This window comes from Zootoca vivipara, chromosome 1 (assembly GCF_963506605.1).
Source record: "Zootoca vivipara chromosome 1, rZooViv1.1, whole genome shotgun sequence".
NCBI classification, from domain to species: domain Eukaryota; kingdom Metazoa; phylum Chordata; class Lepidosauria; order Squamata; family Lacertidae; genus Zootoca; species Zootoca vivipara.
Genome location: NC_083276.1, coordinates 83,237,176 through 83,264,012, shown reverse-complemented (window position 1 = coordinate 83,264,012; position 26,837 = coordinate 83,237,176). Strand labels below are relative to the sequence as shown.

The following is a 26,837-nucleotide window of genomic DNA, read 5'->3' as shown; positions in this document are numbered from 1 at the left end:
TTCGAAAGCACGTCAAAATGCAAGTAGATAAATAGGAACCACTATGGCGGGAAGGTAAACGGCGTTTCCGTGCGCTGTTCTGGTTTGCCAGAAGCGGCTTTGTCATGCTGGCCACATGACCTGGAAGCTATACGCCGGCTCCCTCGGCCAATAATGCGAGATGAGCGCGCAACCCCAGAGTCGGTCACGACTGGACCTAATGGTCAGGGGTCCCTTTCAAGGGCGTACCCACCATGCGGCATGTTAGGGCAGCTGCCCTACTCTAGAAGCAGGGCTGGTGGGCAGAGGCGGAGCACAGCCCGGCGGAGCACGAGTTCGCCATTCCCGCCACACTGCGCCGCACCCTCCCTCCAGCTCCCCGGCGCGCCCTCAGGCAAGGCCAAGCGCGGCGGGGAACCAGGGAGCGCGGCGCGGTGGGCGGGAACGCCGAACTCGCGCTCCGCTGGGCTGGGCTCCGCCTCCGCCCACCAGCCCTGCTGCTAGGGAGGGGCACAGCCCGGCGGAGCGCGAGTTCGCCGTTCCCGCCCGCCGCGCTGCGCCCTCCTTCCAGCTCCCCGTCGCGCCCTCTGGCAAGGCCAAGCGCGGCGGGGAACCAGAGAGCGCGGCGCGGCGGGCAGGAACGCTGAACTCGCGCTCCGCTGGGCTGGGCTCCGCCTCCGCCCACCAGCCCTGCTTCTAGGGAGGGGCACAGCCCGGCGGAGCGCGAGTTCGCTGTTCCCGCCCACTTTGTGGCCCCTCCCCTTCCGTGCCTTGGCCCCTCCCCTTGCCCCCCCCTAGTTTTGATCCTGGGTACGCCCATGGTCCCTTTACCTTTACCTAAGCCCCGCTGAATAAAAGGTGCAGGCTCTGGGCTGCACGTGGGATTTGGCTACTCCAAGGCGGGGAACAGATCAGCCTCCATTCTGCTGGAGGGGAGGAAAGTGCCTTTCCCTCATCTGCTGGGGAGGCGAAAGGGAACCAGGCCACCGACCTCCCCCATCTCCTCTCTCCCCCTACCCCCACCCCCGGCCTCGCTGGAGCAGCAGGAAGTTGCTCGGAACCGCGTGCGGGGAATCCTCTTGGGGCGGGACAGATCTCAGTCCTTCCTGGAAGAAGGACAAGCGCTTGTTCCGCGCTTCGAGGCGCCCGCTTGCTTCTTCCGCCGCATCGCGAGGTTGGTACGGCGCCTTGCCGGCCGGCCCCACCCGTGCCCTACTTCCTCCGAGAGGCCTTCCTCCTCCATGCCGGGCTGCTCTTACTTCTCGCTGCATCCGCTGCCTCGGAACCGGCCTCAAGGTCTCCCCAGAAAAGCAGCTTCCCTCCGTTGCGCCTCCTTCCCCTGCCGGGACTGATCCCCCAGCACACCCCGCTGCTCTTTGTTCCTGGGAGGGACGGAAAGAGGCGGCGCTCGGTTTAGGGGGCTTCCCGCAGTGGATCAGCCGCAGATCCGGAGGCAGCGGCGCAGTCCGCGCACCAGTTGTGGCTGCGGGTTGGGGAGAGTAGGTAATGGTTAGGGGCGAGAGCGTGGATTGGTTGGTGATCTTATGGGGTGGGAGTTGTGGGGTTGCTCGAGAAGGAGGTTGGCGAGTGGTTCGCGGAGGGGATCTCTTGGCCTCCCTCCATCTGGGTTTATTTGAGCCGGGGGTCGGGGAGCACATCTAGCCGGGCCCCTGTTTTTCTTTCTGGGGTGCGATAGTGCTGGGTTTCCTCATCCGCCCACGTGCCTGAGCAAGTCGAGGGGGAAAGGTGATTTCCTTCCGGAAATGCCGTCCTGCCTTCACAATGGCCGCGCTGGTGTGCAGCTGTTCTTTGAGGGTGGCGGTGAGGGTGAAAAGAGCAGCCAACTTCTGCTTTTTGATGGGCTTCCAAACGCAGTTCTATAGCTGGATTGAGAATTTGGGGACTGGATTGGATCTGGTTCTAGATTTTCTGGGCGGGGGTAGTCAACTACATATACACCATCCCCCCCCCCCCACACACAAAAAGAAAGAATCGTGGGAAGTGTAGTTTGTGTAGCTCAGTGTGCTGTAAACTGTGGTTCCCAGAATACATATGGGGAGTGTGCTTTAAATTCCGTATACATAGCCCAAACTTTTTCAAACACGGGTTATGTCTACTGTATTCCCCTCGCCCCCACCCCCAAATCCTAGAGATAACAAGTGGTGAAGTTGTATCTTTTTGTTAGGGTATGTTCTTCTGATGCTAAAGGTCCTCACAGAATGGTGACCTCACAGAACCTCCCTTACTTTTTTACAACTTCCACACTCAGAATAAAAAAAGATTAAAGACAGTGCTTTTTTTCAACCATGAAGTTATTATAGTAAGTGCCACACTTTTAAAGAACCAAAAAAGGAGTGCTGGTACTTTGTACCCTTGAGTACCCCCTGGAAAAGACACTGATTAGAAGAGGCATGACCCCTTAAAAAAAAAGGTCGCAGCACTTGTTTTTCACTTTTCCATGCCCTCTTCTTTTTATTTTTATATGATTCTATAGTTCCCAGAATTGGCACAGAAGAGGGGTTGATTGTTAACCGCTCTGAATTGTAGCTCTGTGAGAAAAACAGAGGTACCTAACAATTCACAGCACCCTTAACAAATTACAGTTCCCAGGATTGTTTGGGGCTAGCCATGACTGTTTAGAATGATACTACTTTAACATGTCTATGCTGTGGGCTGTACAATTTGGGAGGGGGCACACCTGTACACTTCTATGTTCATCAAATAAAAAACACTATTTTGCTTATATCTTTTGTTTTCTGGGACTAACACAGCACAAAGATGGGAAAAAAATAATGCATGAATTTGTACCTGCAATCCATAATCAGAAATAAAATGTTCAGGTGGTGGAATAGTCATCTGGCACTCATGATCCAGAGTTCCTTTATTTTAAGTCTTGTTATGTTGCACAGTGTTTTTTCTGTGTAGTGTGGGAACACACAAAGTTCTGAGAGAGAGAGACAGAGAGAGAGAGAGAGAAATGTGCTTCTTAGACACCTCTGGAGACTCTACGCAGGACCTCACAAGGCCTAATACTCAGCAGGGAGTGCCTAGGTCCAGGCATCCCCAAACTTCGGTCCTCCAGATGTTTTGGACTACAATTCCCACCTTCCCTGACCACTGGTCCTGTTAGCTAGGGATCATGGGAGTTGTAGGCCAAAACATCTAGAGGGCCACAGTTTGGGGATGCCTGGTCTTCTGCCAGTAAATTAATAGATCCCCTCTGGGACAGGATTCCTTCCTTTTGGGAGCTCTGAAGAAAGGCAGTGTTCATTGTGTGCACATACTGTCTCTTGCCACTGCAGAATTGTAACAGAATACATTTGCACCTATGGCACTTCTTGACCAGAAGTTAAAGGAAGAGAAGACTTGCTCTTAACTAAATATTTCAATTGTTAATAAAGGGATGGGGAACCTGCGCCTGCCAGATATTGTTGAGGCTCCAGGTCCCATCGCCCACAGCCAGCATGGTCAGTGCTCAGGGATGATGGGAGTTGTAGTTCATAAATATCAGGAGGGCCATAGGTTTTCCACGCCTGTCCTTATATAAGGTGCACCCCCCCTTCAGTAACATCCAAACAGTAATCAGCCTGGAGTCAAGGGGATCCTCAAAGTAGCAGATAGGTGCTTGGGGTGAAACTAGGCCTACATGTCTTGGAGGTGATGCTTTGATGGGATTGCAGGCTACATGGGTGGGAGGGAGAGACTGAAAGTGGTGAGCCGGCAAGTTTCTCAGGGGGAAAATGGGAAGAATAGTGGCTGCACATTTTACCTCATAACTTGGGTTCCATAAATGCTAGCAATTTATTCTTACGAAAAGAGGGAGCGGGGGAGAACTAGGAATCTGGGGGTTATGGTTCAAGGGGACAGGAGTCCAGAGGACACCCATCGCCCTGGACACCCATGGCAGGGTGCCCTGCTAGGAATATGTAGCTTCTATAGCAAGAAATTGCCTTATGCAGTTTGCTGACCTGGAATAATATAATAATAATGATAATAATAATTTATTATTTGTACGCCGCTCATCTGGCTGGGTTTCCCCAGCCACTCTGGGCAGCTTCCAAGAAAGATTTAAAATACATTAACATACTAGATATTCTATTTAACCATAGCCTTGCAGTAGTGTCTGTGGTCTAATGCAGTGTTTCTCAACCTTTTTTGGGCCACGGCACACTTGTTCCGTGAAAAAAAGCATGAGGCACACCACCATTAAAAAGGTTAAAAAATTTAACTCTGTGCCGCCCTATATTATAATTATGACTGTAAGAAACACTTGCCAAATATTGCTTTCTGGTGGGTCAGTGTTGTGTATTGGCGGCCGCCAGGCTCGCTTGCACTGAGCTTTGGGAAAGAGGAGGAGAAATAGTGCTTTCTGGCGGGTCAGTGTTGCTAATTGGCGGCCGCCAGGCACGTGACAATGCAAATCGCCCTTCTCGTCGCCGCACGTCGCGGCACACCAGCCAGCGTCTCGCGGCACACTAGTGTGCCGCGGAACAGCGGTTGAGAAACACTGGTCTAATGTACTGTATTTTGACTGTTGGTAGGTCTTCGTAGTTTCTCCAAACAAGCAAAGAGTTGCGGGAGGTGACGCTCTTCAGCTATTGCTATTGTCGTCTCTTTGCAGGGGAGATTAGCTTTCTCCCAGCACAAATGATCCACCACCGAGGTTACTTCTCAGACACTTCTAACAATGTGGAAAAGAAAAATTGAGAATGAAGATTTGAGGGGGAAATGCGATTTTTTGACTGACCACCAGATCTTGCCTATTGCTTCCGCTTCTCCTCAGGCCCAGCTGATGGCTGTAAGGATCTCTCCCCTGTTTTGTCCAACCTGAGTACCGCAGTGCTCTGCCACCTCGGGACATTTTGACCTCTCAGTGAGCAACTTGGCAGTTCTGAGTCAGGCGCCTGTTGTGAAACGGGAGGCCGGGTCTTGCCCTGGAAATTGTATCGCAATCCCACAGCTCAGACAATCCCACGTGAGTCAGCAGAGTCTGGGCTCCAGCTGCAAGCAGTCAGGCCCTCGAGGCTGCAAAAGACACAACTGGAAAGTTGCTGCCTGCGGAGCTCCTGCAGGACTGGCCCCATCTTCCTGCCATCTTTCCCCTTCGTGAAACACCTAGAGGTAAGAGAGAACCCTTTTTGCCAAGTAGACTTAGGGGGCTTTTGCTGCTACTGCACCCGAGCTTCATGTAAACTCTTCCTACATTCTTAGTGATGACCTTCTGTGCCCTCCTTCCTGAGCCTCATTTTGCTGGTCTGTTATTTCCCTTCTAATGGGTAACCTATCCCCTTCACTGTCCCTGAAGCCATCTTCCTTCCTCTGCACAATCCTGTTCCTATTCCCAGTCATCAGTTCATTGTAGTAGGACAGTTGTTGATAAGGGGAGGGCACCCCAAATCCCTGTCCGCCTTCCTGGTCCTAGTACAAATGAACACTAGCCCCTCAAGGGAGGTGATATGTGTGCTAGTTCCATTTGGGCCTCATCAGCTCTTTTCTCCTCTCCCTTTTAGGACACAGCTATACAGCTGCAAATAAAACCTTTTAAATGTGTTGTAAAGTGCAATATACAAATGTGACACTAGATGGCAAAAGTGAGCTATGCCAAAGTTAATGTATACTTCTAAACTTTTTTTTAAAGCATTTTCACAGCGTTTTAAATATGTCTGTAGATTCCACCAAACATGGGCTCCATGTTCCGCAGCGAAGAGATTTGCCTGGCCCAGCTCTTCTTGCAATCAGCTTCGGCATACAGTTGCGTCAGCGAATTAGGCGAGCAAGGACTTGTGGAATTCCGTGATGTACGTGCAAGAGGGTTTGGGGAACCTTTTTTTTGGGGGGGGGGAGACATACTAAACAAGCATGTTGTAGCCATTTTCATAGATTAAGGGGTTCAGGATTTCCCTGTCTTTTACTGCTTATTTATTTAAATTTTAAATTATTTTAAAAAATTGTTTTGGAGGCAGGAATCCCTAAGCAGTTTACAGAAATTATAATAAATAAATAAAATACAAATTTTCTTACAAAAAGTACATTTAAAATCCACCCTAAATTCCAATTCCAGTGCCCTTGGTCATTGTGACGATTTTATAGGTTGGTATTGTTTTTCCATCATCCAAGTCTCAAAAAGTCTTACGACAGTAAAAAGACATAATATACAAATTTTAAAAAACAAATTGAACACCAGAAATTTAAGACATCAGAAATATAATGACATGTCTTTGCTTTTAAGTTCCCTGTCTGAGTGTTTTTTCTTTTCTCCATTGCTTTTCCCATTAAAAAACCCTGCTTTTCACTGCTGAATCAGAACAAACAGCAAGTAAGTAAAACTTTATTTATTTGCGTGGCCTACAGGCCATTGCAACAACAAACAGCAAATCTGCGGAAAATCCAAGTTGCCGTTCATTCCAATTCAGCAGAAATGCCAAGAAAGCGCAGGGCAAAAGGTAAATGTGGATGAGCCCTAATAAAATGGTCAGGGAAACCTGGAGAAGATGGTAGAATTTGGGTGAGATAGAGAAATGGATGTTTTATACCTGGAGAAAGGGTCTTTTATGTCATGCAAGCCTTAAGAATGGGTCAGCAAGCAATGGAAAATTGGACCGCCTGGTTTCCAGTGTTATCTGCGCAATCCTTGGCGGGCTCTTCACTAGTAATGTGCTTCTTTTCCTTCCAGCTGAACCCCCATGTCAGCGCCTTCCAGCGACGTTTTGTGGGGGAAATCCGGCGGTGTGAAGATATGGAGAAATCCTTCAGTGAGTCGTACTCCTGTAGGGGGAAGGGGAGGGCTGTCCTCTTCTGGGTGGCTTGGATGATGACCTTGCCATCGGGTCGGTGACAAAAATCTTCCGAAGACGCCCCCCCCCCCCAGGCCAGCCATGTTGCCACAAAACTGCCTTACACACTGCCAGAAGCAGTTAGAAGACTGGGCCAAGTTTCTGGGCGTTGAAATTGCATTAGGAAATCATGAGACTTTTGCAAACAATGCAACATTTTAGATGTAATTTCTGGTTTCTGGCTGAGGATAGTTGCACTTCCTCTCTCAGCCTGTTTTTACTGCCCTTGTTCAAACTGAAACATCTGTAAAAATGGAGAAGGGGTTAGTCAATTGGTGCATTGGCCATCTGTGATAGCTGGCTGCTATAATTTGAACTTCTTGCCCTCCACCTGCCTGTTGTGACTTCCTGTTTCTTCTTCCTCATTCTTCAGTCTGTAGCATTTGAGGGTGGTTTGCAGATTCCATATTTTCCTTTTCTAATGTCCTTAGCTGATTAAGATCTCATTTAACATGTTTGACTTTTTCTGGCACTCAGAACGTTTTGGGAAAGCACTAAGAGCATTTTGAAAAGCACATTGTGTTACTATTACATGAAACAAACATATCTCAAAAAGTTTTTCCAGTAGTCAAAAGTTGTTAATGTGAAATATTTGATTCGGGGGGGGGGGATCCAATAAAGCACATTTGCTGCTACTACTAATATTAAGCATGCATATGGTGCTTTCAAGAGTTTAAAAGTCCTCGTGTATTGTTTGGTTCAGGGCTGGGGTACCTTCCCCAGTCAGCCATATTTCCTGGGGATAATGTGGGCTGCATATATATATAATATATACAGACACACACACAGGGAGAGAGAGAGAGAGAGAGAGAGAGAGAGAGACGCTTGGTGCAATTTGCTTGGGGAGGGAACCCCTTGTTTGTACCAAAGGGGGGAATTTCCCCAGTGCAAATGGGAGCCACTTGGGCCCAATCCAGAGTGGAAGTCTGGCACTGGGTGGGGGGGCCTTTAATCCTTAACTGCCCACTGTAATCTCAATCTAGATTTGTGGCTGCACAAGTGCAGTCTGCATTGTCAAAAAAAGATTAATGTGATGCAAATTGCCGCTGTGCCCCCTTCCATTTTGGTTCAGCACTGAAGCAAGGAGTAAAGAATTAAAGCCTCCTTATTCCCAAACAGCAGGATCCTGATTCTTATTGGGCTGTACTGGCTGGGGAAGAAGAGTAGCTAGCACAGAAGCTGAGGAAGGGGCAGGGTGAGGGCTAATAGTAAATGCCCCCTGGGCTTGGAAGGTGGTGATGAATGATTAAATTTCTATCGTGCCCTTCTTCCCAGCAGAGCTCCGAGCAGCAAACATCAAAATGTTTAAACAGTGCAATTTATACAAACAATACAATGTTTGTAATTTTAGGAAGCAATCTGCTTTTGCAAAGCAGGCCTTTTCCACAGTAAAACAAAGCAGAGGAAACCTTTTTTTTTCTTACTTTAGGAAAAATATTTCTGCTTACATCCCTGGGTACAGTGTACTCTGCAAATTCACAGTGCTGTTTATGATTAGATGCTCTGGTCACCACCTACTGTGCCTCCTGGATTCAGTTGCAGCAAACGAAAATTACAGTATACTGGTTATTTCTGACATCCTGTGCTCAGCTTAGAAGAGGCAGAAGCCTGCTTCTTTCTTCTAAATGGAATTTTTCACAATTTCATAATGATGTTATTCTCGTAATTGCAGAAGCTGGTGTATTTACCCTGTTTCTCATATTTTAAGACATACCCATAAAATAAGCCATAGTAGGATTTTTAAGCATTCAAGGAATAGAAGCCATACCCCGAAAATAAGACATAGTGATAGGCGCAGCAGCAATGCCGGCCACGGCAGGAGGAGGAAAAAAATAAGACATCCCTTGAAAATAAGCCATAGTGTGTTTTTTTGAGGAAAAAATAAATATAAGACATGTCTTATAATATGAGAAACACGGTAGGAAATTCCTGACTTTCACAAGCCTGAGAAATAAGTATAAGAAGAGCCCTGCAGGATCAGGCCAAAGGCCCATCTACTCCACCATCTTGCCCTTACAGGGGCCAACAAGATGTAAATAGGAAGCACACAAGCAGGAGGACATGAGCCAAACAGCACTCTCCTCGCTTGTGCTCCCTGGCAAATGCTATTCAGAGGCATTGTGCCTCTGGCACTGAACAGAGCCGTTGTGACTAGTAGACGTTCTTGAACCCACAATCCTGAGATTAAGAGTCTCATGCTTTGCCAACGAAGCTATCTTGCTATCCTCCGAAAAATCTTTCAAAGCTATCTTTTAAAGCTGTCCAAGTTGATGACCATTGCTACACCTTGTGGGTAGCAAATTCCAAAGTTTAAATATATGCTGTGTGTCTTTGTGCGGTACATCTTTAGCAGGCTTGTACAATGTCCAGCCAAATGCAGCTATACCAGGGTCGCCAACCTTTTGGGGCCAGTGGGCCCATTTTGAGAAAGTGCCGCAATCCCCTGTCCCAAAATGGGTGCCGTAAGAACACGGCGTAACACAAAATGGCTGCTGCATCTGAAAGAGCAGGAAAAGTGACAGCATCAAAAAATGGTGTCAGCATGCCCCCCCATCAGTGTGGGGAAAAGGCACCTACACCAGCCTCTTTCAGTCGCAGAGAGAGGCTCCTTGCACCTCTCCTCCATTCAGAACAGATGGCAGGGTGAGTGTCCAATCCTGGCATCTAATAAAATGTGGGCATGCTTAAGAGATTAGTGTTTAACGTAGGAGAGGTTGAGTACAGGTAGAACCAACTGTGTCCCATGCTCTGGATCTTTTATTTATTTATAGATCTTTTTTGTTGAGTTTTACCGGTACATTACAAATTTAAATTCAAACATTAAACATCATCATCATTTAGGATTCCCTGAATCCTTTGACTCCCCTCCACCTTCCATGGTTACCATTTTCAATCTTTTCCCACTGCTTCACATACTGGTATTTTATCTATTTTTCTAAAATAGTACAGTTTTACCTTAGTTTTTCATACAAGCGTTACTTGGATCCTGCCAACGTTTTTGGTTGTTTACAGAGTTCTCTTAGACATGTTGTAAATTTCCCCCATTCCTTCTTAAAGTTCCTCTCTTCCTGGTTTCTGGTTTCCCCGGTCAATTTCGCCATTTCGGCATAGTCCATCATCTTCATCAGCCCTTCGTCTCTGGTCGGGACTTTATCTTCTTTCCATCTCCCATGTTCTGGATCTTTGAGGGGATATGCACATCACAAACTCTTTCAGCCGAATGTTTTATGAACCTTGGGAGCAGAGGACAGTGCCAGGTTCTCCTCCTCCTCCTCCTCCTCCTCCTTCTCCTCCTCCTCCTCTTCCTCTTCCTCATGTTTTGAATCTCCCTCTCCAGCTTTCTTAGCACAGCAAGTGTGGAAGGCAGGCCTGACACTGACACCCCCTGAGGAGAACCTGCCGGCTCCTCTGGCTCGGGATGCCCTGCAGATCCAGGAGCAGTCTGAGCGGCTGGCGCTAGAGCTGAGGGAGGTGAGCCACAACCGTGAGAAGCTGGTTGGCCGGCTACAGGAGCTGCGGGAACACATTCAAGTGCTGCAGGAGGGACAGCGTTTCACTGGCCAACTGGTAAGTGAGTTCTGCCCCTTCCGCTTCCTGCTCCATCAAGACTCTCTGCTGCGCTTGGTCGAGAAAGGGATGCAACTGCAGCCAATTGGCTGAAAGTTAGATCAGGCTTGCTGAAATTTGTACATTGCTTCCCACAGCGGGGGGAAAACAACTTAAGAGCAATTTTCTCAAACGCCTTGGTACTCAAACAACTTAGAACCCAAATGCTGCAAACCCGGATGTACGTGTTCTGGTTTGCAAAGATTTTTCGGAAGCTGAATATGTTCTGTTTTGAGTGTTATGCTTCCGTTTTGAGTGTTAAGCTGAGGTCAGTCTGTTTTTGCGGCTCTTCGTTTTTGTGACTGGGTGGAACCCAGTTCCAGCTACTGATTGATTGTGTGACTACAGTACATTGTTTATTGTTTTCATTTTATGGATCAATGGTCTCATTAGATAGTAAAATTCACGTTAAATTGCTGCTTTAGGGGTTGTCTTAAAAGTCTGTAACAGGTTAATCCATTTTGCGTTACTTTCTATGGGAAAGCACGTCTTGGTTTTGGAACGGACTTCAGGAATGGATTAAGTTTGAGAACAAAGGTACCACTGTAACGGAAAGGCGATCCTTGAGGCAATATGGAATAAAAATATGCTTTAAAAATATTCATTTTTTTTTGCCAAAAAAGAGTGTTTCACAGTGACAGCTAATACTACTACTACTAATAATAACAGGCTTAGAGTATCAAGCCCGTTGATGATTTTCTTATTTGCTGTTCTCCTAATGCTTTAAAACCACTTGAATATTATTTGACAATATCTGAGTGGCCTGTTGCTTTAAGAAAAACGGATCCTGGCACTCTCTACTCCTTCCCTCCCTGTGCTCTGTCTTTTGAAGCAGTTTTTTCCTAGCTGGATTCAGATAGAGCAAATGAGCTTGACTGAAGAGAAAAACTCCTTTACATGGTGGAGCACAGCCCAGTTAGGAGGGAAGAGCCTCACCTTGCCTGCATGTTTTAAACGTTTTGTTAAAAAAAATCACCTTGACTCCTCCCCCCATGACTTTTTTTTTTACTTGAATGAGCAAATACATTCCTGTTGCATTTAACCTGACCCTAGCTAACTATTACCCCCTAGATTTTATTACTGCAGGCTATCTCACAGGCTGTTTTCCCATCAGCAGGTGCCATTAGCATCACCAGCTCGCCCACGAGCCTTCTCTGACCGAGAACCTCTGCTTGACCCATCCGTGGCACACCGGCTTGACCTAAAAGTAAAGTAAGTTGCGAGGGGGATGGGGAGGCGCGGGTCATTCAGATTGACAATTCTGTACAAAGCTTGTCAAGTAAACCAAAGCCATTATTCCTGAAGTGAGAGCTGATGTAGCCTAATGGTTAAGAACATGAAGCAGGGCATCCTCAATTCAGTTTTAAAAAATCAAAATGTCAGTGTCACAATCTCTTATGTGGCCTTGCATAAGCCACTATTTAACTAATAATAATTGTATAATAGTCAATAATGATAATTGCAGTGGGCGGTTCTGCTGGGGAAAGCACTTAAGGAATTCCCCATACCTGTCCTCTCCCTCAGTGCCCCCTAAATCTGCTCCTGAAGGTTGAGGGGAAACCCACAACAGCTTCAAGAGGCACACAGGGCGTGCGCAAGGAGAGGAGACGGGGGAGGTGTTCCATTGCACAGCCCAAAGTGCCTTGCACTAGCAAAACTGTTCAGCTGGACATCGTCCAGTATTAAAAGTAACCAAAATCCAGTATAAAATTTTGTCAGCAGAGATTAAAACAGCATGGAAAGTATGACAAGGCTTTCTGTAACTGGAGTGCCACCACTGAGAAGACCCTTTCCTCAGTTGATGGGGGCATCTGAAGAAGGAAATCTGAAATTGACCTTGGTTACCTAAGGTGAATGCTCGTCTAGCTTCTAGGGTTGTTAAAGGGATTACTATGATATCTTTATGAGGCACTTGGTAGACTACAAATGCAGTATCTAGATGCTAAAGGCTTGTTATGTTGCCGCAGGGCACTGTGTGCCCAGCCTCACATGTGCAGTTTCAGTGTGCATTTTGTGTGCTCTCCCCTTTGCTCTCAAGCTTTATCGCAGGCGTGATCCACCCATGGCGGGTGAATGTGTTTGAACGGCTGCTGTGGCGCGCATGCCGTGGCTACCTTGTGGCCAACTTCGCTGAGATGCCGGAGCCCATGGAAAACCCAGCCACGGTGAGATGAAATGAAGAAAACGGGTGGGTGGGGTGTAAAATGGCTGCCTGTGAGGGGTGGCAGGCAATGTAGAGGGGTCTGTGGGAGGGGGGTTGAGATACAAGGCCTGAGTTTGGGTGGAGCAGGGTGTGGCACAGCTTGGGAGGCTGCAAGTACACTCTGTCATGTGGCTTGGGCTGAAGGCCCGAATGGTCCTTCTCCTGCTCCTCTCAAGTGCAGAGGTTTCTGAGCAACCTGTCCCCTCATGTGTAGGGCGAGAGCGTCACCTGGGTCATCTTTCTCATCTCCTTCTGGGGGGAACAGATTGGGCAGAAAATCCGCAAGATTGCTGACTGGTGAGTGCTCCTGGGTGGCGCATGTTCCCTCTGATGTCTATTGATGCTGAGTAACACCCCTCATCCGCCTGCCTTGGTCTCCTCCTGCTCGCTTGGTCACCTTTCCCCCCCTGTTTGACACATGACATGCCTTTTTACCTCCTCAAGAGGCCTGCCAAACACAAACCTTCTGAATCAGTTCCTGTGGTATGTGCCTTGCTCCAGTGGTGTCTGACAGGCCATGGGGCTGAAGAGGAAGTCAGACACCGACTATCTTCCCAATGCCCTAAGGCAGTTCTGCCCATCTTCACACAACTGGCCAAACTACCCACCATCTTTCAACAAAATGCTCCCTCTGCTTCTCTGTGTTGCCTCCCGCCACCTCCACCCGCCAGTGTGTTTGCATGTGCCTGTGTGTATTCACTCTGTGCTGTGTCCCTCCACAGCTTTCACTGCCACCTGTATCCTTACGCCGACAAGGAGGCTGAGCGCTTGGAGACACTGTATAAACTGCGCACTCAGATTGAAGATCTGAACACGGTAACGTGATAAGGGCTGCTTAGGGTGGTGCACGGGGCAGGCTCGAAATTGGGGGAATGCTGTCAGAGGTTTTTTTTTTAAGAGGATCCATGGTTTCCAGTTCTGGGCATAGCTGTCAAGTTTTCCCTTTTCTCGTGAGGAAGCCTATTCAGCATAAGGGAAATTCCCTTTTAAAAAGGGAGAACTTGACAGCTATGGTTCTGGGGCAGGAAGGGAGATTGCCTGGGTGCAGTGGTGAGAGTATATCACTGCAGATGATTAATTTCTTTTTCAGATTTTAAATAGGGGAGGGGGGTGGTGTTTGTTAATTGGTTTGCAACTGTTGTTGTCATTTCATTTGCTCATTTCTTTATAAAAAAAGAAGTGTCTCACTGTGACTTAGCAGCAAAATATGAAGAGGTGAAATGATTAAAATCAAAATCAAAATGACATACAATTCAAAATTCTTAAAATGCCCCTTCAGCCATGCAATAAATTAGGACAAGTCCTACCCCAAACTACTAAAAGATGAGCATTGCAGAGGCTAATTAAGTCCTCGTCATTTGAAACAGGATCACGCCACTTTGAACAGACATGGGAACTGGAGGTTTAGGGCACTTAAACCGCTCAGAGTTGTAATTCTGTGAGTTTAACAGTCAAGCTCTCTTCCCAGGGAATTCTGGGAACTTTCGCTCTGGGAGGGGAGTAGGGTTCTCCTAACAGCTCTAAGCACCCTAAACAAACTACAGTTCCCAGGATTCTTTGGCAGAAGCCATGACTGTTTAAATTTGTATGGCATTGCTTTAAACATATAGTGCAGGTGGGGCCTTGAACGTCCTCCTACCCAAGATTCTGATTTCTCTGGGCGGGAAAGGCCAGTATATTGGTGCAAGTGCTCCTCCCTACAATGGTTTTCTCCGCTGCATTCATGCAGAGTGTCACACTTCAAAGCTGCAACCACACTCTGTACTTCCTGTGGCCCCATGTGCAGCCACATTTCCAGACTAGTAGCTATAAGCAGCGCATTCCATTGCTAAACTGATTCCTTAAAAAGCGAAGTACTTTCCTTCCTAAATCCCCCTTTTTGCTCCAAGTCTTCGACGGTCTCCCTCAGTTCTGCCTCATGTTGCTTATGAAAAAAACAGGTCTTGGGCAAGACGGAGCAATACCTGGACCAGCTGCTGCAGAAGGTGCTCTTGGAATTGCCTGCTTGGCAAGTGCGGATACAGAAGATGAAGGCCATCTACTTCATCCTCAACCAGTGCAGCTTCAACATCACCGACAAGTGCCTCATCGGGGAAGTCTGGTGTCCTGTCCGCGACCTCCCTGCTGTGCAGCAGGCTCTGCGTGAGGGATCGGTATGTGCCACAGAATATCGGCTCCCTTCTGCTTCTCCTTCGATGTCCCTTCCATTTCATGTCCCCCTCCCCCTTCTTTTTCTACGCCTACCTGTTTGCACAAGTAAAGAGCAAAATATTTTGAGTCAGGGGTTGATACATGTGCTTTGGCCCCTCCCCCCCCTGGGTTGGGCCAAAGGAAGGTAAATAGGGCTCCCAGCGGGCAGTGGCCAAGAGATTTTGCTGCCTGAGGCAAAGGATAAGATGGTACTCTCTCCCCATTCCATATACAAAAGTCCACCTTACTGGCAGGTTGACTCATCCTTCAACACTGGTTATGGGACAGTGTCCTCCACTGCGCCTGAGGGCAGCAGGGTAGCTTAGGGAGCACAGGATCAGGGTAGCTTCTGGGGCTCTGTGGGAACAGTAGGGTGGAGCTGCCATTCCTCTCTTGCTCCCTAGGATTTCATGCCTGAGGCTGCTACCTTGGCTTGCCTAATGGTAGGGCCAGCTCTGGGCAATCCAGTCGTACCTTGGAAGCCGAACGCCTTGGCACTCGTACGTTTTGGCTCCCGAATGCCGCAAACCCGGAAGTGAATGTTCCGGTTTGCAAATGTTCTTTGGAACCCGAACATCTGGCGTGGCTTCCAATTGGCTGCAGGAGCTTCCTACAGCCAATCGGAAGCCACACCTTGGTTTCCAAACGTTTTGGAAGTCAAAAGGATTTCCAGAACGGATTCCGTTCGACTTCTGAGGTACGTCTGTACATTGGTAATATATTGAGACAAATTTAGGATAAGGCAATGTTCTTCTCCCTCCCTCTCCCCCTCCCTCTATCTCCCTTTCCCCACCCCCCACTAGCCAGGACCACCCCCCACTGCATGAATGCCTCTCCTTTTTCAGAGCTCTGGGGCAAACCAATGTACTTGATGCTACTGAACTGCCCAGTTTGACCCTCTTTTCCCCTTACAGCACCGCAGCGCTTCTGGGGTGGAGTGCTTTGTTCATCAGATTCCCTGCACTGAGAGCCCCCCGACCCTCATTCGCACCAACAAGTTCACTGCCGGATTCCAGAGCATTGTTGACGCCTACGGGGTGGCCAGCTATCAGGAGGTGAACCCAGGTGAGCAGATTTGCCACATCCCACTCTTGACCTTGCAAGGGGCATGCACAGTTGCTCAGTGGAACGTCCTCTTTTCGGCGAAAGAGGGAGGGCACCAGGGCATTGCTCACTGACCTTTGGGAGATTGCTCCCAAGAAAGGAAGGCTGTGTGTTTTCTGGGCTTCCTGGCTATGGGACAGAGAGAAGAAGGAGGAAAATTAGAATGGGTCTTGTGGGTGGAATTGTCTTCATGGTTGGCCAGGAGTGGAGAGTTTGCCCCCCGCTCCAAAGATGCCACTGAACTACAGTTCCTATCAATCCTGACCAGTAGCCATGCTGGCTGGGGCTGATGGGAATTGGAGTCCAACGACATCTGGAGTTGCACAGGTTCCTCGCCCCTGCTGTAAGGCAGAGCAGGGCGAGAGTGGATTATATATTTTTATATCCTACTTGATTAGTATCAATAGATTAGATGCTTTGCAGTTCAAAGAAAGGAGGGGTTTTTGATTTGGGGCTAGGTTAGGTGAAATGCCAGTCAACCCTGTGGTTTTTTTTGTGGGGGTTGCAAAGGGGGGTGTTTGCCTCATCTTCCTATCTGACGCTAGACCTGCTTTGCAGCTCCCTATACCATCATTACCTTCCCTTTCCTGTTCGCTGTCATGTTTGGGGATGTTGGCCATGGGCTGCTGATGTTCCTCTTTGCCCTTTGGATGGTGCTGGCTGAGAACCGCCCCAGCATGAAGAAGGTGCAGAATGAGGTGAGCCCCATATTGCGGAAGAGGCAGCAGGTGGAAGGGGGATACGCTTTGGGTGGATGGAAAAGGATCACATGCTTTCCACAATGCACCTCGGGATATGTTTTTATTTTATTTAGTACCTTTATCTCCCACTTCTTCTCCAAGGAGCTGAGAGCAGCATGTATGGTTCTCCCCAGTCCTGTTTCTCTAGAAAAAGAGGTGCCGGAACTCACCATTGTTCTCTTGTTCCCTTGTTCTCGTATAATGGCAATGGCACCCACCTGAGTTCCGGCTGAGAAAAAAAGCCCTGGTTCTCCCTCGCCCCCATTTTACCCTTGCAAGCAACCCTGTGAGGTAGGCTTAGAGATAGCGACAGGCCCAAGGTCACCCAGTGAGATTCATGTCCAAGTGGGGATTCGAACCTGGGTCTAATCCAGGTTCTGATCAGCCACACTAACCACGCCAACTCTCAGAGATTTACCATCTCGCCAAACACACCCTTGTCTTCCTGCCCCCAGATCTGGCAGATGTTCTTTGAGGGCCGCTACCTCATCCTCCTGATGGGTGCCTTCTCTGTCTACACTGGCTTCATCTACAACGAGTGCTTCAGCAAGGCCACCAACATCTTCCCCTCTGCCTGGAGCATCGCTACCATGGCCAATCAGTCGAATTGGAGGTACTGACTACTAGCCTATGTCCCAAAGCAATGCTGGCGGCCTCTTCTTTCATGACGGCTGCATCATTCTCATATGCTGAAGCAATTCCTTCTCCTTACAGCGAGGACTTTTTAGCTGGAAACCCTGTTCTTGCTCTGAACCCCAATGTCACGGGAGTTTTCAAAGGTCCTTACCCTTTTGGGATAGATCCGGTAAGTACTGCAAGTACTGTTTCTCAGCTTTCCCCAGGCTGGTGCCCTCCATGGGTTGCAGTGCCCATGAAGGCACCGGATTTGTGAGGCTGCTTTAACTGATTTAACCGTGCGGGACCGCTGGTAATTGATGTTTGATGTGTGAAGGTCAGATAAGGGTGTTCTGTGGGGTGTTAGAGGAGGGGTAGGTATCTCTGGTGGAGGACACATCAAGCCGCTTCTGGGTAGTTCATCCACCATTGGTCCCCACCCTGCACTCAACTCTCACATGTGGCTCTCAGCATGTGACAGTGGCCACACCCCGGGTAATGGTTCAACCACACGAGGGTAGCCAATGGGTTTTAAACCCTCAGTGGGTTAGGGACTTGCATGCAAATCCAGAAGACTGAGCGGATGAGACCAATAGTGGCAAGGAAGACGGTTTCTGCATGTGCTGTAGAGGGAAATGGGGGGCAGATCAGGCTAATCAACCTGGGAAGGTAGCCCAATTAGGAGAAGGAAAGCTGATCCTTAACCTCCGTTGCCTTGCGGGATATCTTCAGGAGAAGAAAAAGCTAAGGAGTAAACCCTACACAAGAGCGGAGTCCCTAAGGTGGTTTGGATGGTGCCTTATATGCCTCCTTCTGGCAACTCCTGTAGCTAAGCTGGTGCCAAACGTATTGCTCTGGTTTGCTTCGGAGCACATCAGTGAGACTGACAGGTGGGTCTGGGCAACCCAGGACCTCCATACACTCTGCCCAGGCTTGGACCCTAGAGAGGTGCTAATGCAGCAAAAACAACATGGCAGGCAGCAGTTACGAGAAGCTGTTCTCTCATCCCCTCTTCTAAAAGAGGTTCACACTGTGTATTGGTTGCAGCCTTCTACAACCTGGTGTAGTTTTGGACTACAATTCCCATTTGCCCTTAGCCAGCATGTCCAGTGGTCAGGGCTGATGGGACTCGTAGTCCAAAATATCTGGAGGACACCAGGTTGGGGGAGGCTGGCTTATCATGTATGCGTGTTCTTGATTCTTCCCTTCCACGCCTGTGTCAGATCTGGAGCCTGGCCATCAACCATCTCACCTTCCTGAACTCCTTCAAGATGAAGATGTCTGTGATCCTGGGCATTGTGCACATGAGCTTTGGGGTCTGGCTTGGCATCTTCAACTACATGTAAGTACTGGGCTGGTCCTCCACCTGCAGCTGCTCCTGCGAGGGACGCGAAGGACCCCTTTGGCGCCATTTCACCCATTGATTCCTGCCAAAGGAATCCTGTCTTGCTTCCCACCAGCAGATAGGGATTCAAAAAGGGGATTAGACAAACACATGGAAAATAAGGCAATCAGTGGCTACTAGCCATGATGGCTGTATGCTACGTCCATTGTTGGAGGTGGGAAGCCTCTGATGTAGTTCCTTGAGTGTCCGTAAGTGTGCAAAGGGCTGTTGCACTTGGCTCCTGCATGTGGTCTTCTCATAAGCATCTGGTTCCCAGCAGAGATCTTCTTATGATCCTGACACATTTATTCTCATGCTCCCTCTGTTATTTGCTCGTTTCCTTTTTACAGCCACTTCAAGAACTACTACAAGATTCTCCTGGTTTTCGTTCCGGAGATCATCTTCCTGCTGGCGCTCTTCGGCTACCTTGTAATCCTGATCTTTTACAAATGGCTGGCGTATGACGTCTCCGATTCCCAGTCTGCACCCAGCATCCTCATCCACTTCATTAATATGTTCATGTTTTCAAATGATGCCAGCAACGTCCCACTCTTTAACCACCAGGTAACATCTTGTGGCACTGTACTTTATCTGTTGGATGTCTGGCGGGTGTTGACATCCAGCTCCTCGGGTGTTTCTTCCCCTGCTCCTCTCCCCCATCTTGTTTTGGGGAGGGAAATGTTCAGAACTTGTAAGGCTGGCTAAGACGGAGCAAATCCAGTAATCAAGGGGCGGGGAATCCTTTTCAGGCTGGGAGACACATCATCTTCTGGGCATGCCAGTGGTGGGAGGGGCGAGAGGAAAATTGGGCTGAGTAGCGAATGTAAAAATCGTGTCTTTGTACAGTAGGCTTGCTTTGACACATATGTCTCTCTGCATACCTGCCAAGTTGCTGTCGGAGAAATAAGGGACCGGGCGGAAGTAGCAGACCGGAAGTAGCACTGCCGCCATTTTGGAACTGGGCGGAGCATGCTCAGAATTGACTTTTGATGCTGCTTTGCCAAGTTCCAAAATGGCCGCCGCGCCAGAAGTCGCACTGCAGCCATTTTGGAACTGGGCAGAGCAGCATCAAAAGTCGCTTCTGAGCATGCTCTGCCCAGTTCCAAAATGGCCACCACACCAGAATAAACTGGGGGGGGGAATTCCGTTTTTTCAGCTAGGAACAGCTGGAAAAACGGGGATTTCCCGGAGAATACGGGAGACTTGGCAGCTATGGTCTCTCTGTGTCCTCCATCCATACAAGTAAGAGGCATTGTTAGAGAAGGGCACATTCCAGACAGGCAAAAAGACTTGGGATGTGAAGCCACACAAGGCGTGTGGCTTGGGGAAACTTCTGATGGCCAATAAAGAGGTGTAGAGGCCCGCATTTGGCTCCCAGCCCTGAGGTTCCCCATCAGTTTACAGCAGAGTGAGAAAATAGACTATACCCAGATAGTGGGTTACCCACATTATCTACATTACGCGGTGCCCCAAATAACATTGGGTGCTGGTGGGCTTATAAGAGAAGTTTATGGGAAAAGTCAGTTGAGGTGGCTTAAGCCTGCTTCACTCAAGCATGTTTATCATTTGATAGCCTGCCATTTGATGAAATGCTGCTGAATCTGAGAACTGTCTTAGTTGAAATACACTGTGTTCTAATGCGAAGGCTTCATTGATATCTGATGGGTGCTTCATAAGGGCAAGTCATCACTTGATGTAGTCACTGAGTGATGAATGTGCATGTGTGAATCAGCCCTATGCAAGGAGGCACAGACCCACAAGGTCACCAGCCAGTTGGGCCTGGGGGGGTGATTCCTTTCAGACCTTGAACACAGCGATCAGTTGCAAACCTGAACACGAAAACAAAACCCAGCTGCTGAGGTGTTCCCTGAAAATGTCATTTGCCTGTCTCCTGAAAATTTTGCGCCGTGTTCAAAATCCCAAGTCCATTTTATGTCTGAAGGCTTTCTGTGATATTTATTTTATTGCATTTGCTCTGCTTTGAAGTTGCTATTTGCCTACACAAGCAATTTAAACTTGCTGGAGTAGTCCAAATATTACAAGGGACTGCATTCTTGAGCTTTTACTGAGCAGTGCCTCATTGAAATACATAGAGTGCTAGTCACATCAACTTGGGTGGGTGGGGAGTTGGGCACCTTGGGACAAATTACCAGGTTTGTCTCCTTTGTTTCCCAGTGACAAGGCACTTAGGTGTCACGTTTTGTTTTGCTCAGTTGTAATTTTATTGACAAGACTGCATCATAGAGGGGCTGAAGACTGATTGGGAAGCAGAAAGGATCCTCACCAACCAAAACCCTATAGGATGGGAGCTGAAGTAGAGCAGGGAGAGGAGATGGTGGGAGAAATGGACACCATAGGCATATCCCTTTTCCGGGTGGTCTGAATCCCAAGACTGGGCCTGCAATCAGTGTTTCCTTTCTGCCCAGTGAGATCAGGCGTGGTCTGTGGCTTTGTACTGTGGCTGATTATGATGATATTTCTGTGTAGTTATTTAATGATTTGTTGCAATTGACCGTCTTGATATTATCTCATAATACTATATCCAAAATGGATTCCTGAATTTTGCTAGGTTTTTGTTTCTGTTCTGTTTTGAACTGTCCAGTATTTTGAATTGTTCAAGGTGGCAGTGTGGTTTCGGTGTGATCCCCCCCCCTCATTTCTGTGGGTTGCAAACTACCTTAAATGCGCTAATATAGAAAGGTGCCATATCAATTTAGAAAACTAAATTAAAATGAACTTGGCTTGCTCCCAGCCTGCCTTTCTTCTGGCTGTTCCGACTTGCAATATCTTTCTCTTTCACTCCAGGCCCTGGTGCAGACCGTGTTGGTGGTGGTAGCCCTGGCCTGCGTGCCTGTCCTGCTGCTGGGGACCCCCTTGTACCTCTGGAGCCAGCATCGACAGAAGGCCTCTTTGTCCAGGGTAAGACCCCTCTATAGGACTGGGCCTGGGGCTGCTGTCCAACCCTGCCTTTCTATATCTCCCCCTTGTTGGGTCAGGGTCTGTGCAGATATGCATTGAGATCCTGGTACCACCAGGAGCAGGGCACTAAACTCGAGGGCTGAGTCTGGGGATGATCTCGGATGGCCACCTAGATGCCACAAGGGAAGCTATGTGTCATGGGAAGGATTCTTTGGAGGACCAGTGCCACTTTTAACCTTGTGGGTTCAGGATTGTGATGCGTGAAGCCCTTCTGTGTGCAAGGCCGTCCATTTCCCCGCCGCTGACCAATGTGTTTGTGGGATGCTTACAGCACAATCCCTCCAGCACTGAAGAGCGCCAGCCTCTGCTAAACTGCGAGGAGCCGAGCAGATCTGTGAACGTTGCTGAAGATGATGTGGATTGTGCCAAATCCAAACAGGAGTTGGAGGTAACTTTCTGTCCTGGAGGTCAGGATTCTGGGATGTGATTCCGATTTTCACCACTGAAGTGAATTATGCAGAAGTTGCTGCTGAATGCAAGTGGTGGTGGTGTTTTTTTCTGTGTAAATTTAGATTCATTTGGTAAAAATGGGTGTGGGGATAAGGAAAGTTGGCAAGTAAGGGAGTAAGGGAGACCATAAACACATAACGATTTGGGGCTGGCGCTGTTTCAGTTGCTATAAAAGAAAGGTGCATGGGCCTAGAAGCTACACCTTCTGACCTGAAAGGTTGGAGTGAGTTGGTGGTGAAGCAAATACAGTCATACCTTGGAAGTCGAATGGAATCCATTCTGAAAGTCCGTTTGACTTTCAAAACATTCGAAAACCAAAGCGTGTCTTCTGATTGGCTGCAGGAGCTTCCTGCAGCCAATCGGAAGTTGCAGAAGCTCTGTCAGATGTTCAGCTTCCAAAAATAGTTCACAAACCGGAACAGTCACTTCCGGGTTTGCGACGTTTGGGAGCCAAAACGTTTGGGAACTAAGCTGTTAGACTTCCAAGGTACGACTGTACGCTCTTCATATGCTCTAGAGCCCCACCCCCATTTCTCATTCACTCGCACCTTCACCTAGAAGAAAAAAGATCCCAAGGAATGAACAATAAATCCAGCTTTTTTGGGGGTGGGGCAAATGGAAGGAGTTAGAAAAGTAGTCCTCTGTTCTGGAGGCTCTGTCTAGATCTCCTGAATTCCAGGCCACGTTCAGAAGCAGTTAGGCTTGTTCTACCTAAGAACAAGTCCTCAAATATTGTGCCTTTGCAGGGACTATTCACGAGAGCACCTTCTTAAGACCTCTGTTATTGAGAGAGGCTACACAGGTGAATTGGAGCCTGGATGAGGTTACAGGGGATGCCCTCTAAGAGCAACCTGCATGGACTCTGCTCAGAACCTTTCTTTGCTGCTGTTCAGGGTATTTAAAAAAACTAAACTTGGCTGAAAACCTCCAACTTGTCATGGCATCTCAGATTACCATGAGATGGAAATAATGTTGAGCCTAGCAGCACTTCACTGGAATAAAAGGCCAGGATCTCCCATGACTCTCTTTGCAGGCTCTTTGAGTGTGCAGAAAAGGCACCGGTTGCTGTTTTTAAAAACAAAAACAATCTACCAAGAAAAATGCTCAGAATTGGGAGTCTGGCTTTACTTAGGAACATGTTTAGGCTGAAAAGGCTCTTCTCATTTGCAGAAAGTTCTTAAATAGAGTCCACATATGCTCTCCAGGGCTGAAGAACCTGTTGCCCTCCAGATGCTGCTGAACTACAGTTCCCATCATCCTTTGGCAACTATTGGCTGTGTTGGCTGGGGGCTGATGGGAGCTGGAGGGCCACAGGGTTTCCCAACCCCCTGCCATATACTCTGGAAGCAGCTCATGGAGGAGTGGGCTTTCATTTGAGTCCCTATGCTGGTTCAGAGTATTAGACTAACCCTTGCCACCCCACTGATTCTTGCCTTTCCCCCCCTTCAGTTTGACTTCTCCGACGTGTTCATGCACCAGGCAATCCACACCATCGAGTACTGCCTGGGCTGCATCTCAAACACAGCCTCCTACCTCCGTCTCTGGGCTCTCAGCTTGGCCCATGCACGTGAGTTTCAGGGGCTGGGAGAGGAACGGGCAGAAAGCAGGAAGCACGGCAAGCGATTTGGCCAAATAGACCTGGGGGAGGATGGTGGGCAATACTGTATGTTTTTTTGGGAGATCTCACCACATGATATAGGCATCAGGCCCCATTCCTGCAGTGTTGGGGGCTCCCTTGCAGCCACTTCTAAAAGCTTTTGAGGGACTCTCTCTGCCCAAGCATGTTTGTGCTGTGGTTTAGATTTTTTTAATGGCAATATCTTAAGTCTTCAGACTGGAGCTAGCAATGTGGATTGCGATTGTGGGATGCTTGGATTTGTTAGCTGCCTTGAGTGTCTTTTAAACATTAGGTGAGATATGTGTTTTTAAAATAAAAAATGCATTTTTTACCTGGTGGATGTGTCCTTTAGTGAACAGGAAGGGGTATGTGTGTGTGTGTGTTAGTGGTTGGGGCTTTACATCAGTGCTAAGGGTAGAATTCAGTGATTGTTCTGTCAGCGCAAGCACTTCTGCTTGTCAGATGGAACAATCTCCCTTCTCCAAGCCCCCAAAGCTGCTTTTGGGGCTGGGGGAAATCCCATAGCGCTAGCAGGACTAATTGTGCTGGTTCCCAATAGTGCAACTCCACAGCTGGATCCAACCTTGGGTGGTCTGTAAGGGAGGAGAAAGGCTCTTTGGCTGCTCTACTGCTCCCTGACAAGTCCTGCACCCATCCTTCCCCACAGAGCTCTCAGAGGTCCTGTGGACCATGGTGATGAGGAACGGCCTCCACATGACAGGCTACAAAGGTGGGGTCCTCCTCGTCCCGGTTTTTGCCTTCTTTGCGGTACTGACTGTGGCAATCCTGCTGGTGATGGAGGGGCTGTCGGCTTTCCTGCACGCCCTGCGTCTGCACTGGTGAGAGACACACATGTATATACCCACTTTCTGTCAGTAAATCCTGTGCGAGAGCCGCTCTCGCACTTGGCTTGCTGCCCTGGGCTCTTTGGGGCGGGAATTCGGGAGATAAATCCAGTCAGTCAATAAGACTGCCAGGTGCTTCCACTCTGAGCACTGAGACCGAGGTGGGGTTAGGGGTGTGGGTGATAGAGGACTCTCCTCCTCACGAGGTCAGGAAAATTGTTCTGTGTGAGAGGAAGGGACCTGGAGTGGCAGAGTTTATTTCTCCTTCCCTCACCCAACTGTGAATCAGGCCGGGACCTGCCTGTTTCAGGGATTGTGTTACTACTGGGATTAGTGTTACAAGCTGAGAGCAGTGCTTCCGGATCTCGACTTGACCACTCTTGTGCTGTTGTTTTTCAGGGTGGAATTCCAGAACAAATTCTACACAGGCTCTGGGTACCGGTTCACCCCGTTCACCTTCACTACAGACACCTGGGACTAAGAGAGAAAGGACTTCTTTCTCCCCAGAGAGCAGATGTACTGTGTGCCCTCATGAGCCAATTGGCTTATGCTGTGTTTTTTTACATGAGCGACTGTCTCTTTCTTCCTTTTTTTTAACCACTTGTGCCTTGTGTCTGACTGGAATGTGTGGCAGAAACTTCTTTAACTCCCCTGACACGCACCTTTCTTGGGGAAGGAATTACCTGCTCTGTCCCCATCTGTCTGCTACAATTAAAGTGAGGTCCTTTGCTGCCTCACTGCCGGAATATCAGTATTTAGGATGGAGTTCCGGAATTCAGGGTTTCTCAAGCCACGTTCCTTCCAGTTCTTGATCCTTATGACTTGCAGCTGAACCAGCCTGCCTTGTGCATATCTCTATAGCCGTTAAGAGTTGCTTCTGGGAAAGAATGGGAAGCGGCCTTAAGGAACATCAGAATATGGATACCACTCACTATATGGGCTGCTAAGTGGCACTGTCTCTCTTCTTGCTTCATCCCTGTTTGCTGGGGTGCAGCCTTTCTGATGCACATCAGAGGACAAGAGGCTCAGCCCCAGGCACTTGGGCCTTCTGCTTTTTCTAAATTTACATTCAGTTGCAGTTGGTGTTGTCTTCCAGGCCTGAGACTCTCTTGTTTCCCTGATGGAGAGCCTGGAGTTGACATTGCATCAGCCAATGCATGATCTGGGGTTGCACATTAGAGCCAAGCCCTCTGTGCATGCGTCTTTTTGAAAGGACTGTCTACCTGTGCTAGCAAGCTAGTGATATGCTGGGAGCTGATGTGCCTAGCAATGCCTGACTTTTCCTCATTCATGCTCTTGTTTTTCCAAATGCTAGCAAAATCCACCAACAGCTGGGGACAACAGCTCTGTACAGGTGGAACACGGAGACTTAAGTTGCCAGGGGCACCTACTATAGGGGGCTCTGGGTATCTGAGCACCCACAACAAAAAAATTGTGGGCATCCACACTGCAGGGCCCCCCCATCACTTTCTGAGGCCAGGGGGCGCGTGTGACATCATGATGTCATGCTGCATGTGATGTCATGATGTCACGAGCGCTGGGCACCCATAACCTGGCGCCCCAGTTGGCTCCCCTGCCTGGATTGCATAACAACCTTCCTTCATACTGAAGGCACAGCATGTCATGGGCAGGACTCAAGACTCACACTGCCATTTAAGAGAAAGACAATGCTTGTGAGCAGGCTGCTGAGAATTCTGTGCTTCAAAAGCCCTCATAAACTCTTTGTCGCCGTAGCTACCAAATCCCACAATAAAGACAAGATTCTTAACCTTCCCTGCATTTTAATATTTTCCTCTGAGTTTATTTTTGATGCAAAGCTGGTTTAGGATTTCTGGTTTGTAGAATCGGGTTTTCAGCCATTTTTTCAGTGCTGTGGGGTTTTGGAATTGGGGGTCGAATTGCTTTACAACGAGCTGAGGAGCAGAAGCAGTTCGGAAACAGCCAGTATCTCAGCCAAGTATGTTTCTTACACCTCACCAAGCTTCTGCTTGGGATCTGCACCCCTCTAAAAGGAGACTGATACTGTACCCAGCCTCTGTTAACTGTTTAATTGTCCATATACTAGGGGACAATAAATTAGAAATTACGTTTGCCTTGGGTGGGGAAGAGGGAAGGGTACCAGGGCTTGAAGGTACTGTCCACAAAGTGCCCTGGAAGGTAAACAGAGGAATGGACGACCTCCTTAGCAGGCAATGCAGTGATGGCTGCTGCTTGAGGAGAAGGTGGACCCTGAGGCTAGTCCCTGGAAAATAGGTTCAGTCTTGGGGCAGGTGTGGGGAGAGAGAGGAGGG

General features: G+C 48.5%; 1 protein-coding gene across 9 annotated transcripts; it reads left to right on the top strand.

The window, feature by feature from the left end:
- Positions 1-1,034: 1,034 nt before the first annotated feature.
- Positions 1,035-26,319, top strand: TCIRG1 (T cell immune regulator 1, ATPase H+ transporting V0 subunit a3). Of its 9 annotated transcripts, none has more exons than XM_060277739.1 (21): positions 1,035-1,153; positions 4,521-5,100; positions 5,649-5,777; positions 6,653-6,731; positions 10,150-10,379; positions 11,533-11,630; positions 12,457-12,583; positions 12,836-12,918; positions 13,344-13,437; positions 14,562-14,774; positions 15,726-15,876; positions 16,474-16,613; positions 17,111-17,268; positions 17,370-17,460; positions 18,494-18,612; positions 19,005-19,218; positions 21,460-21,573; positions 21,905-22,021; positions 23,533-23,650; positions 24,369-24,540; positions 24,946-26,319. In XM_060277739.1, exons 3-21 carry the CDS (start codon positions 5,661-5,663, stop codon positions 25,025-25,027), a joined length of 2,517 nt encoding a protein of 838 aa, XP_060133722.1. In that variant the 5' UTR covers positions 1,035-1,153; positions 4,521-5,100; positions 5,649-5,660; the 3' UTR covers positions 25,028-26,319. The 9 variants fall into 9 exon arrangements, with proteins under 9 accessions (XP_060133722.1, XP_060133725.1, XP_060133716.1 ...); XM_060277742.1 differs by having other exon boundaries at positions 1,040-1,153; positions 4,763-5,100; XM_060277733.1 differs by lacking the exon at positions 1,035-1,153 and adding an exon at positions 1,161-1,275.
- The last annotated feature ends 518 nt before the right edge of the window (positions 26,320-26,837 follow it).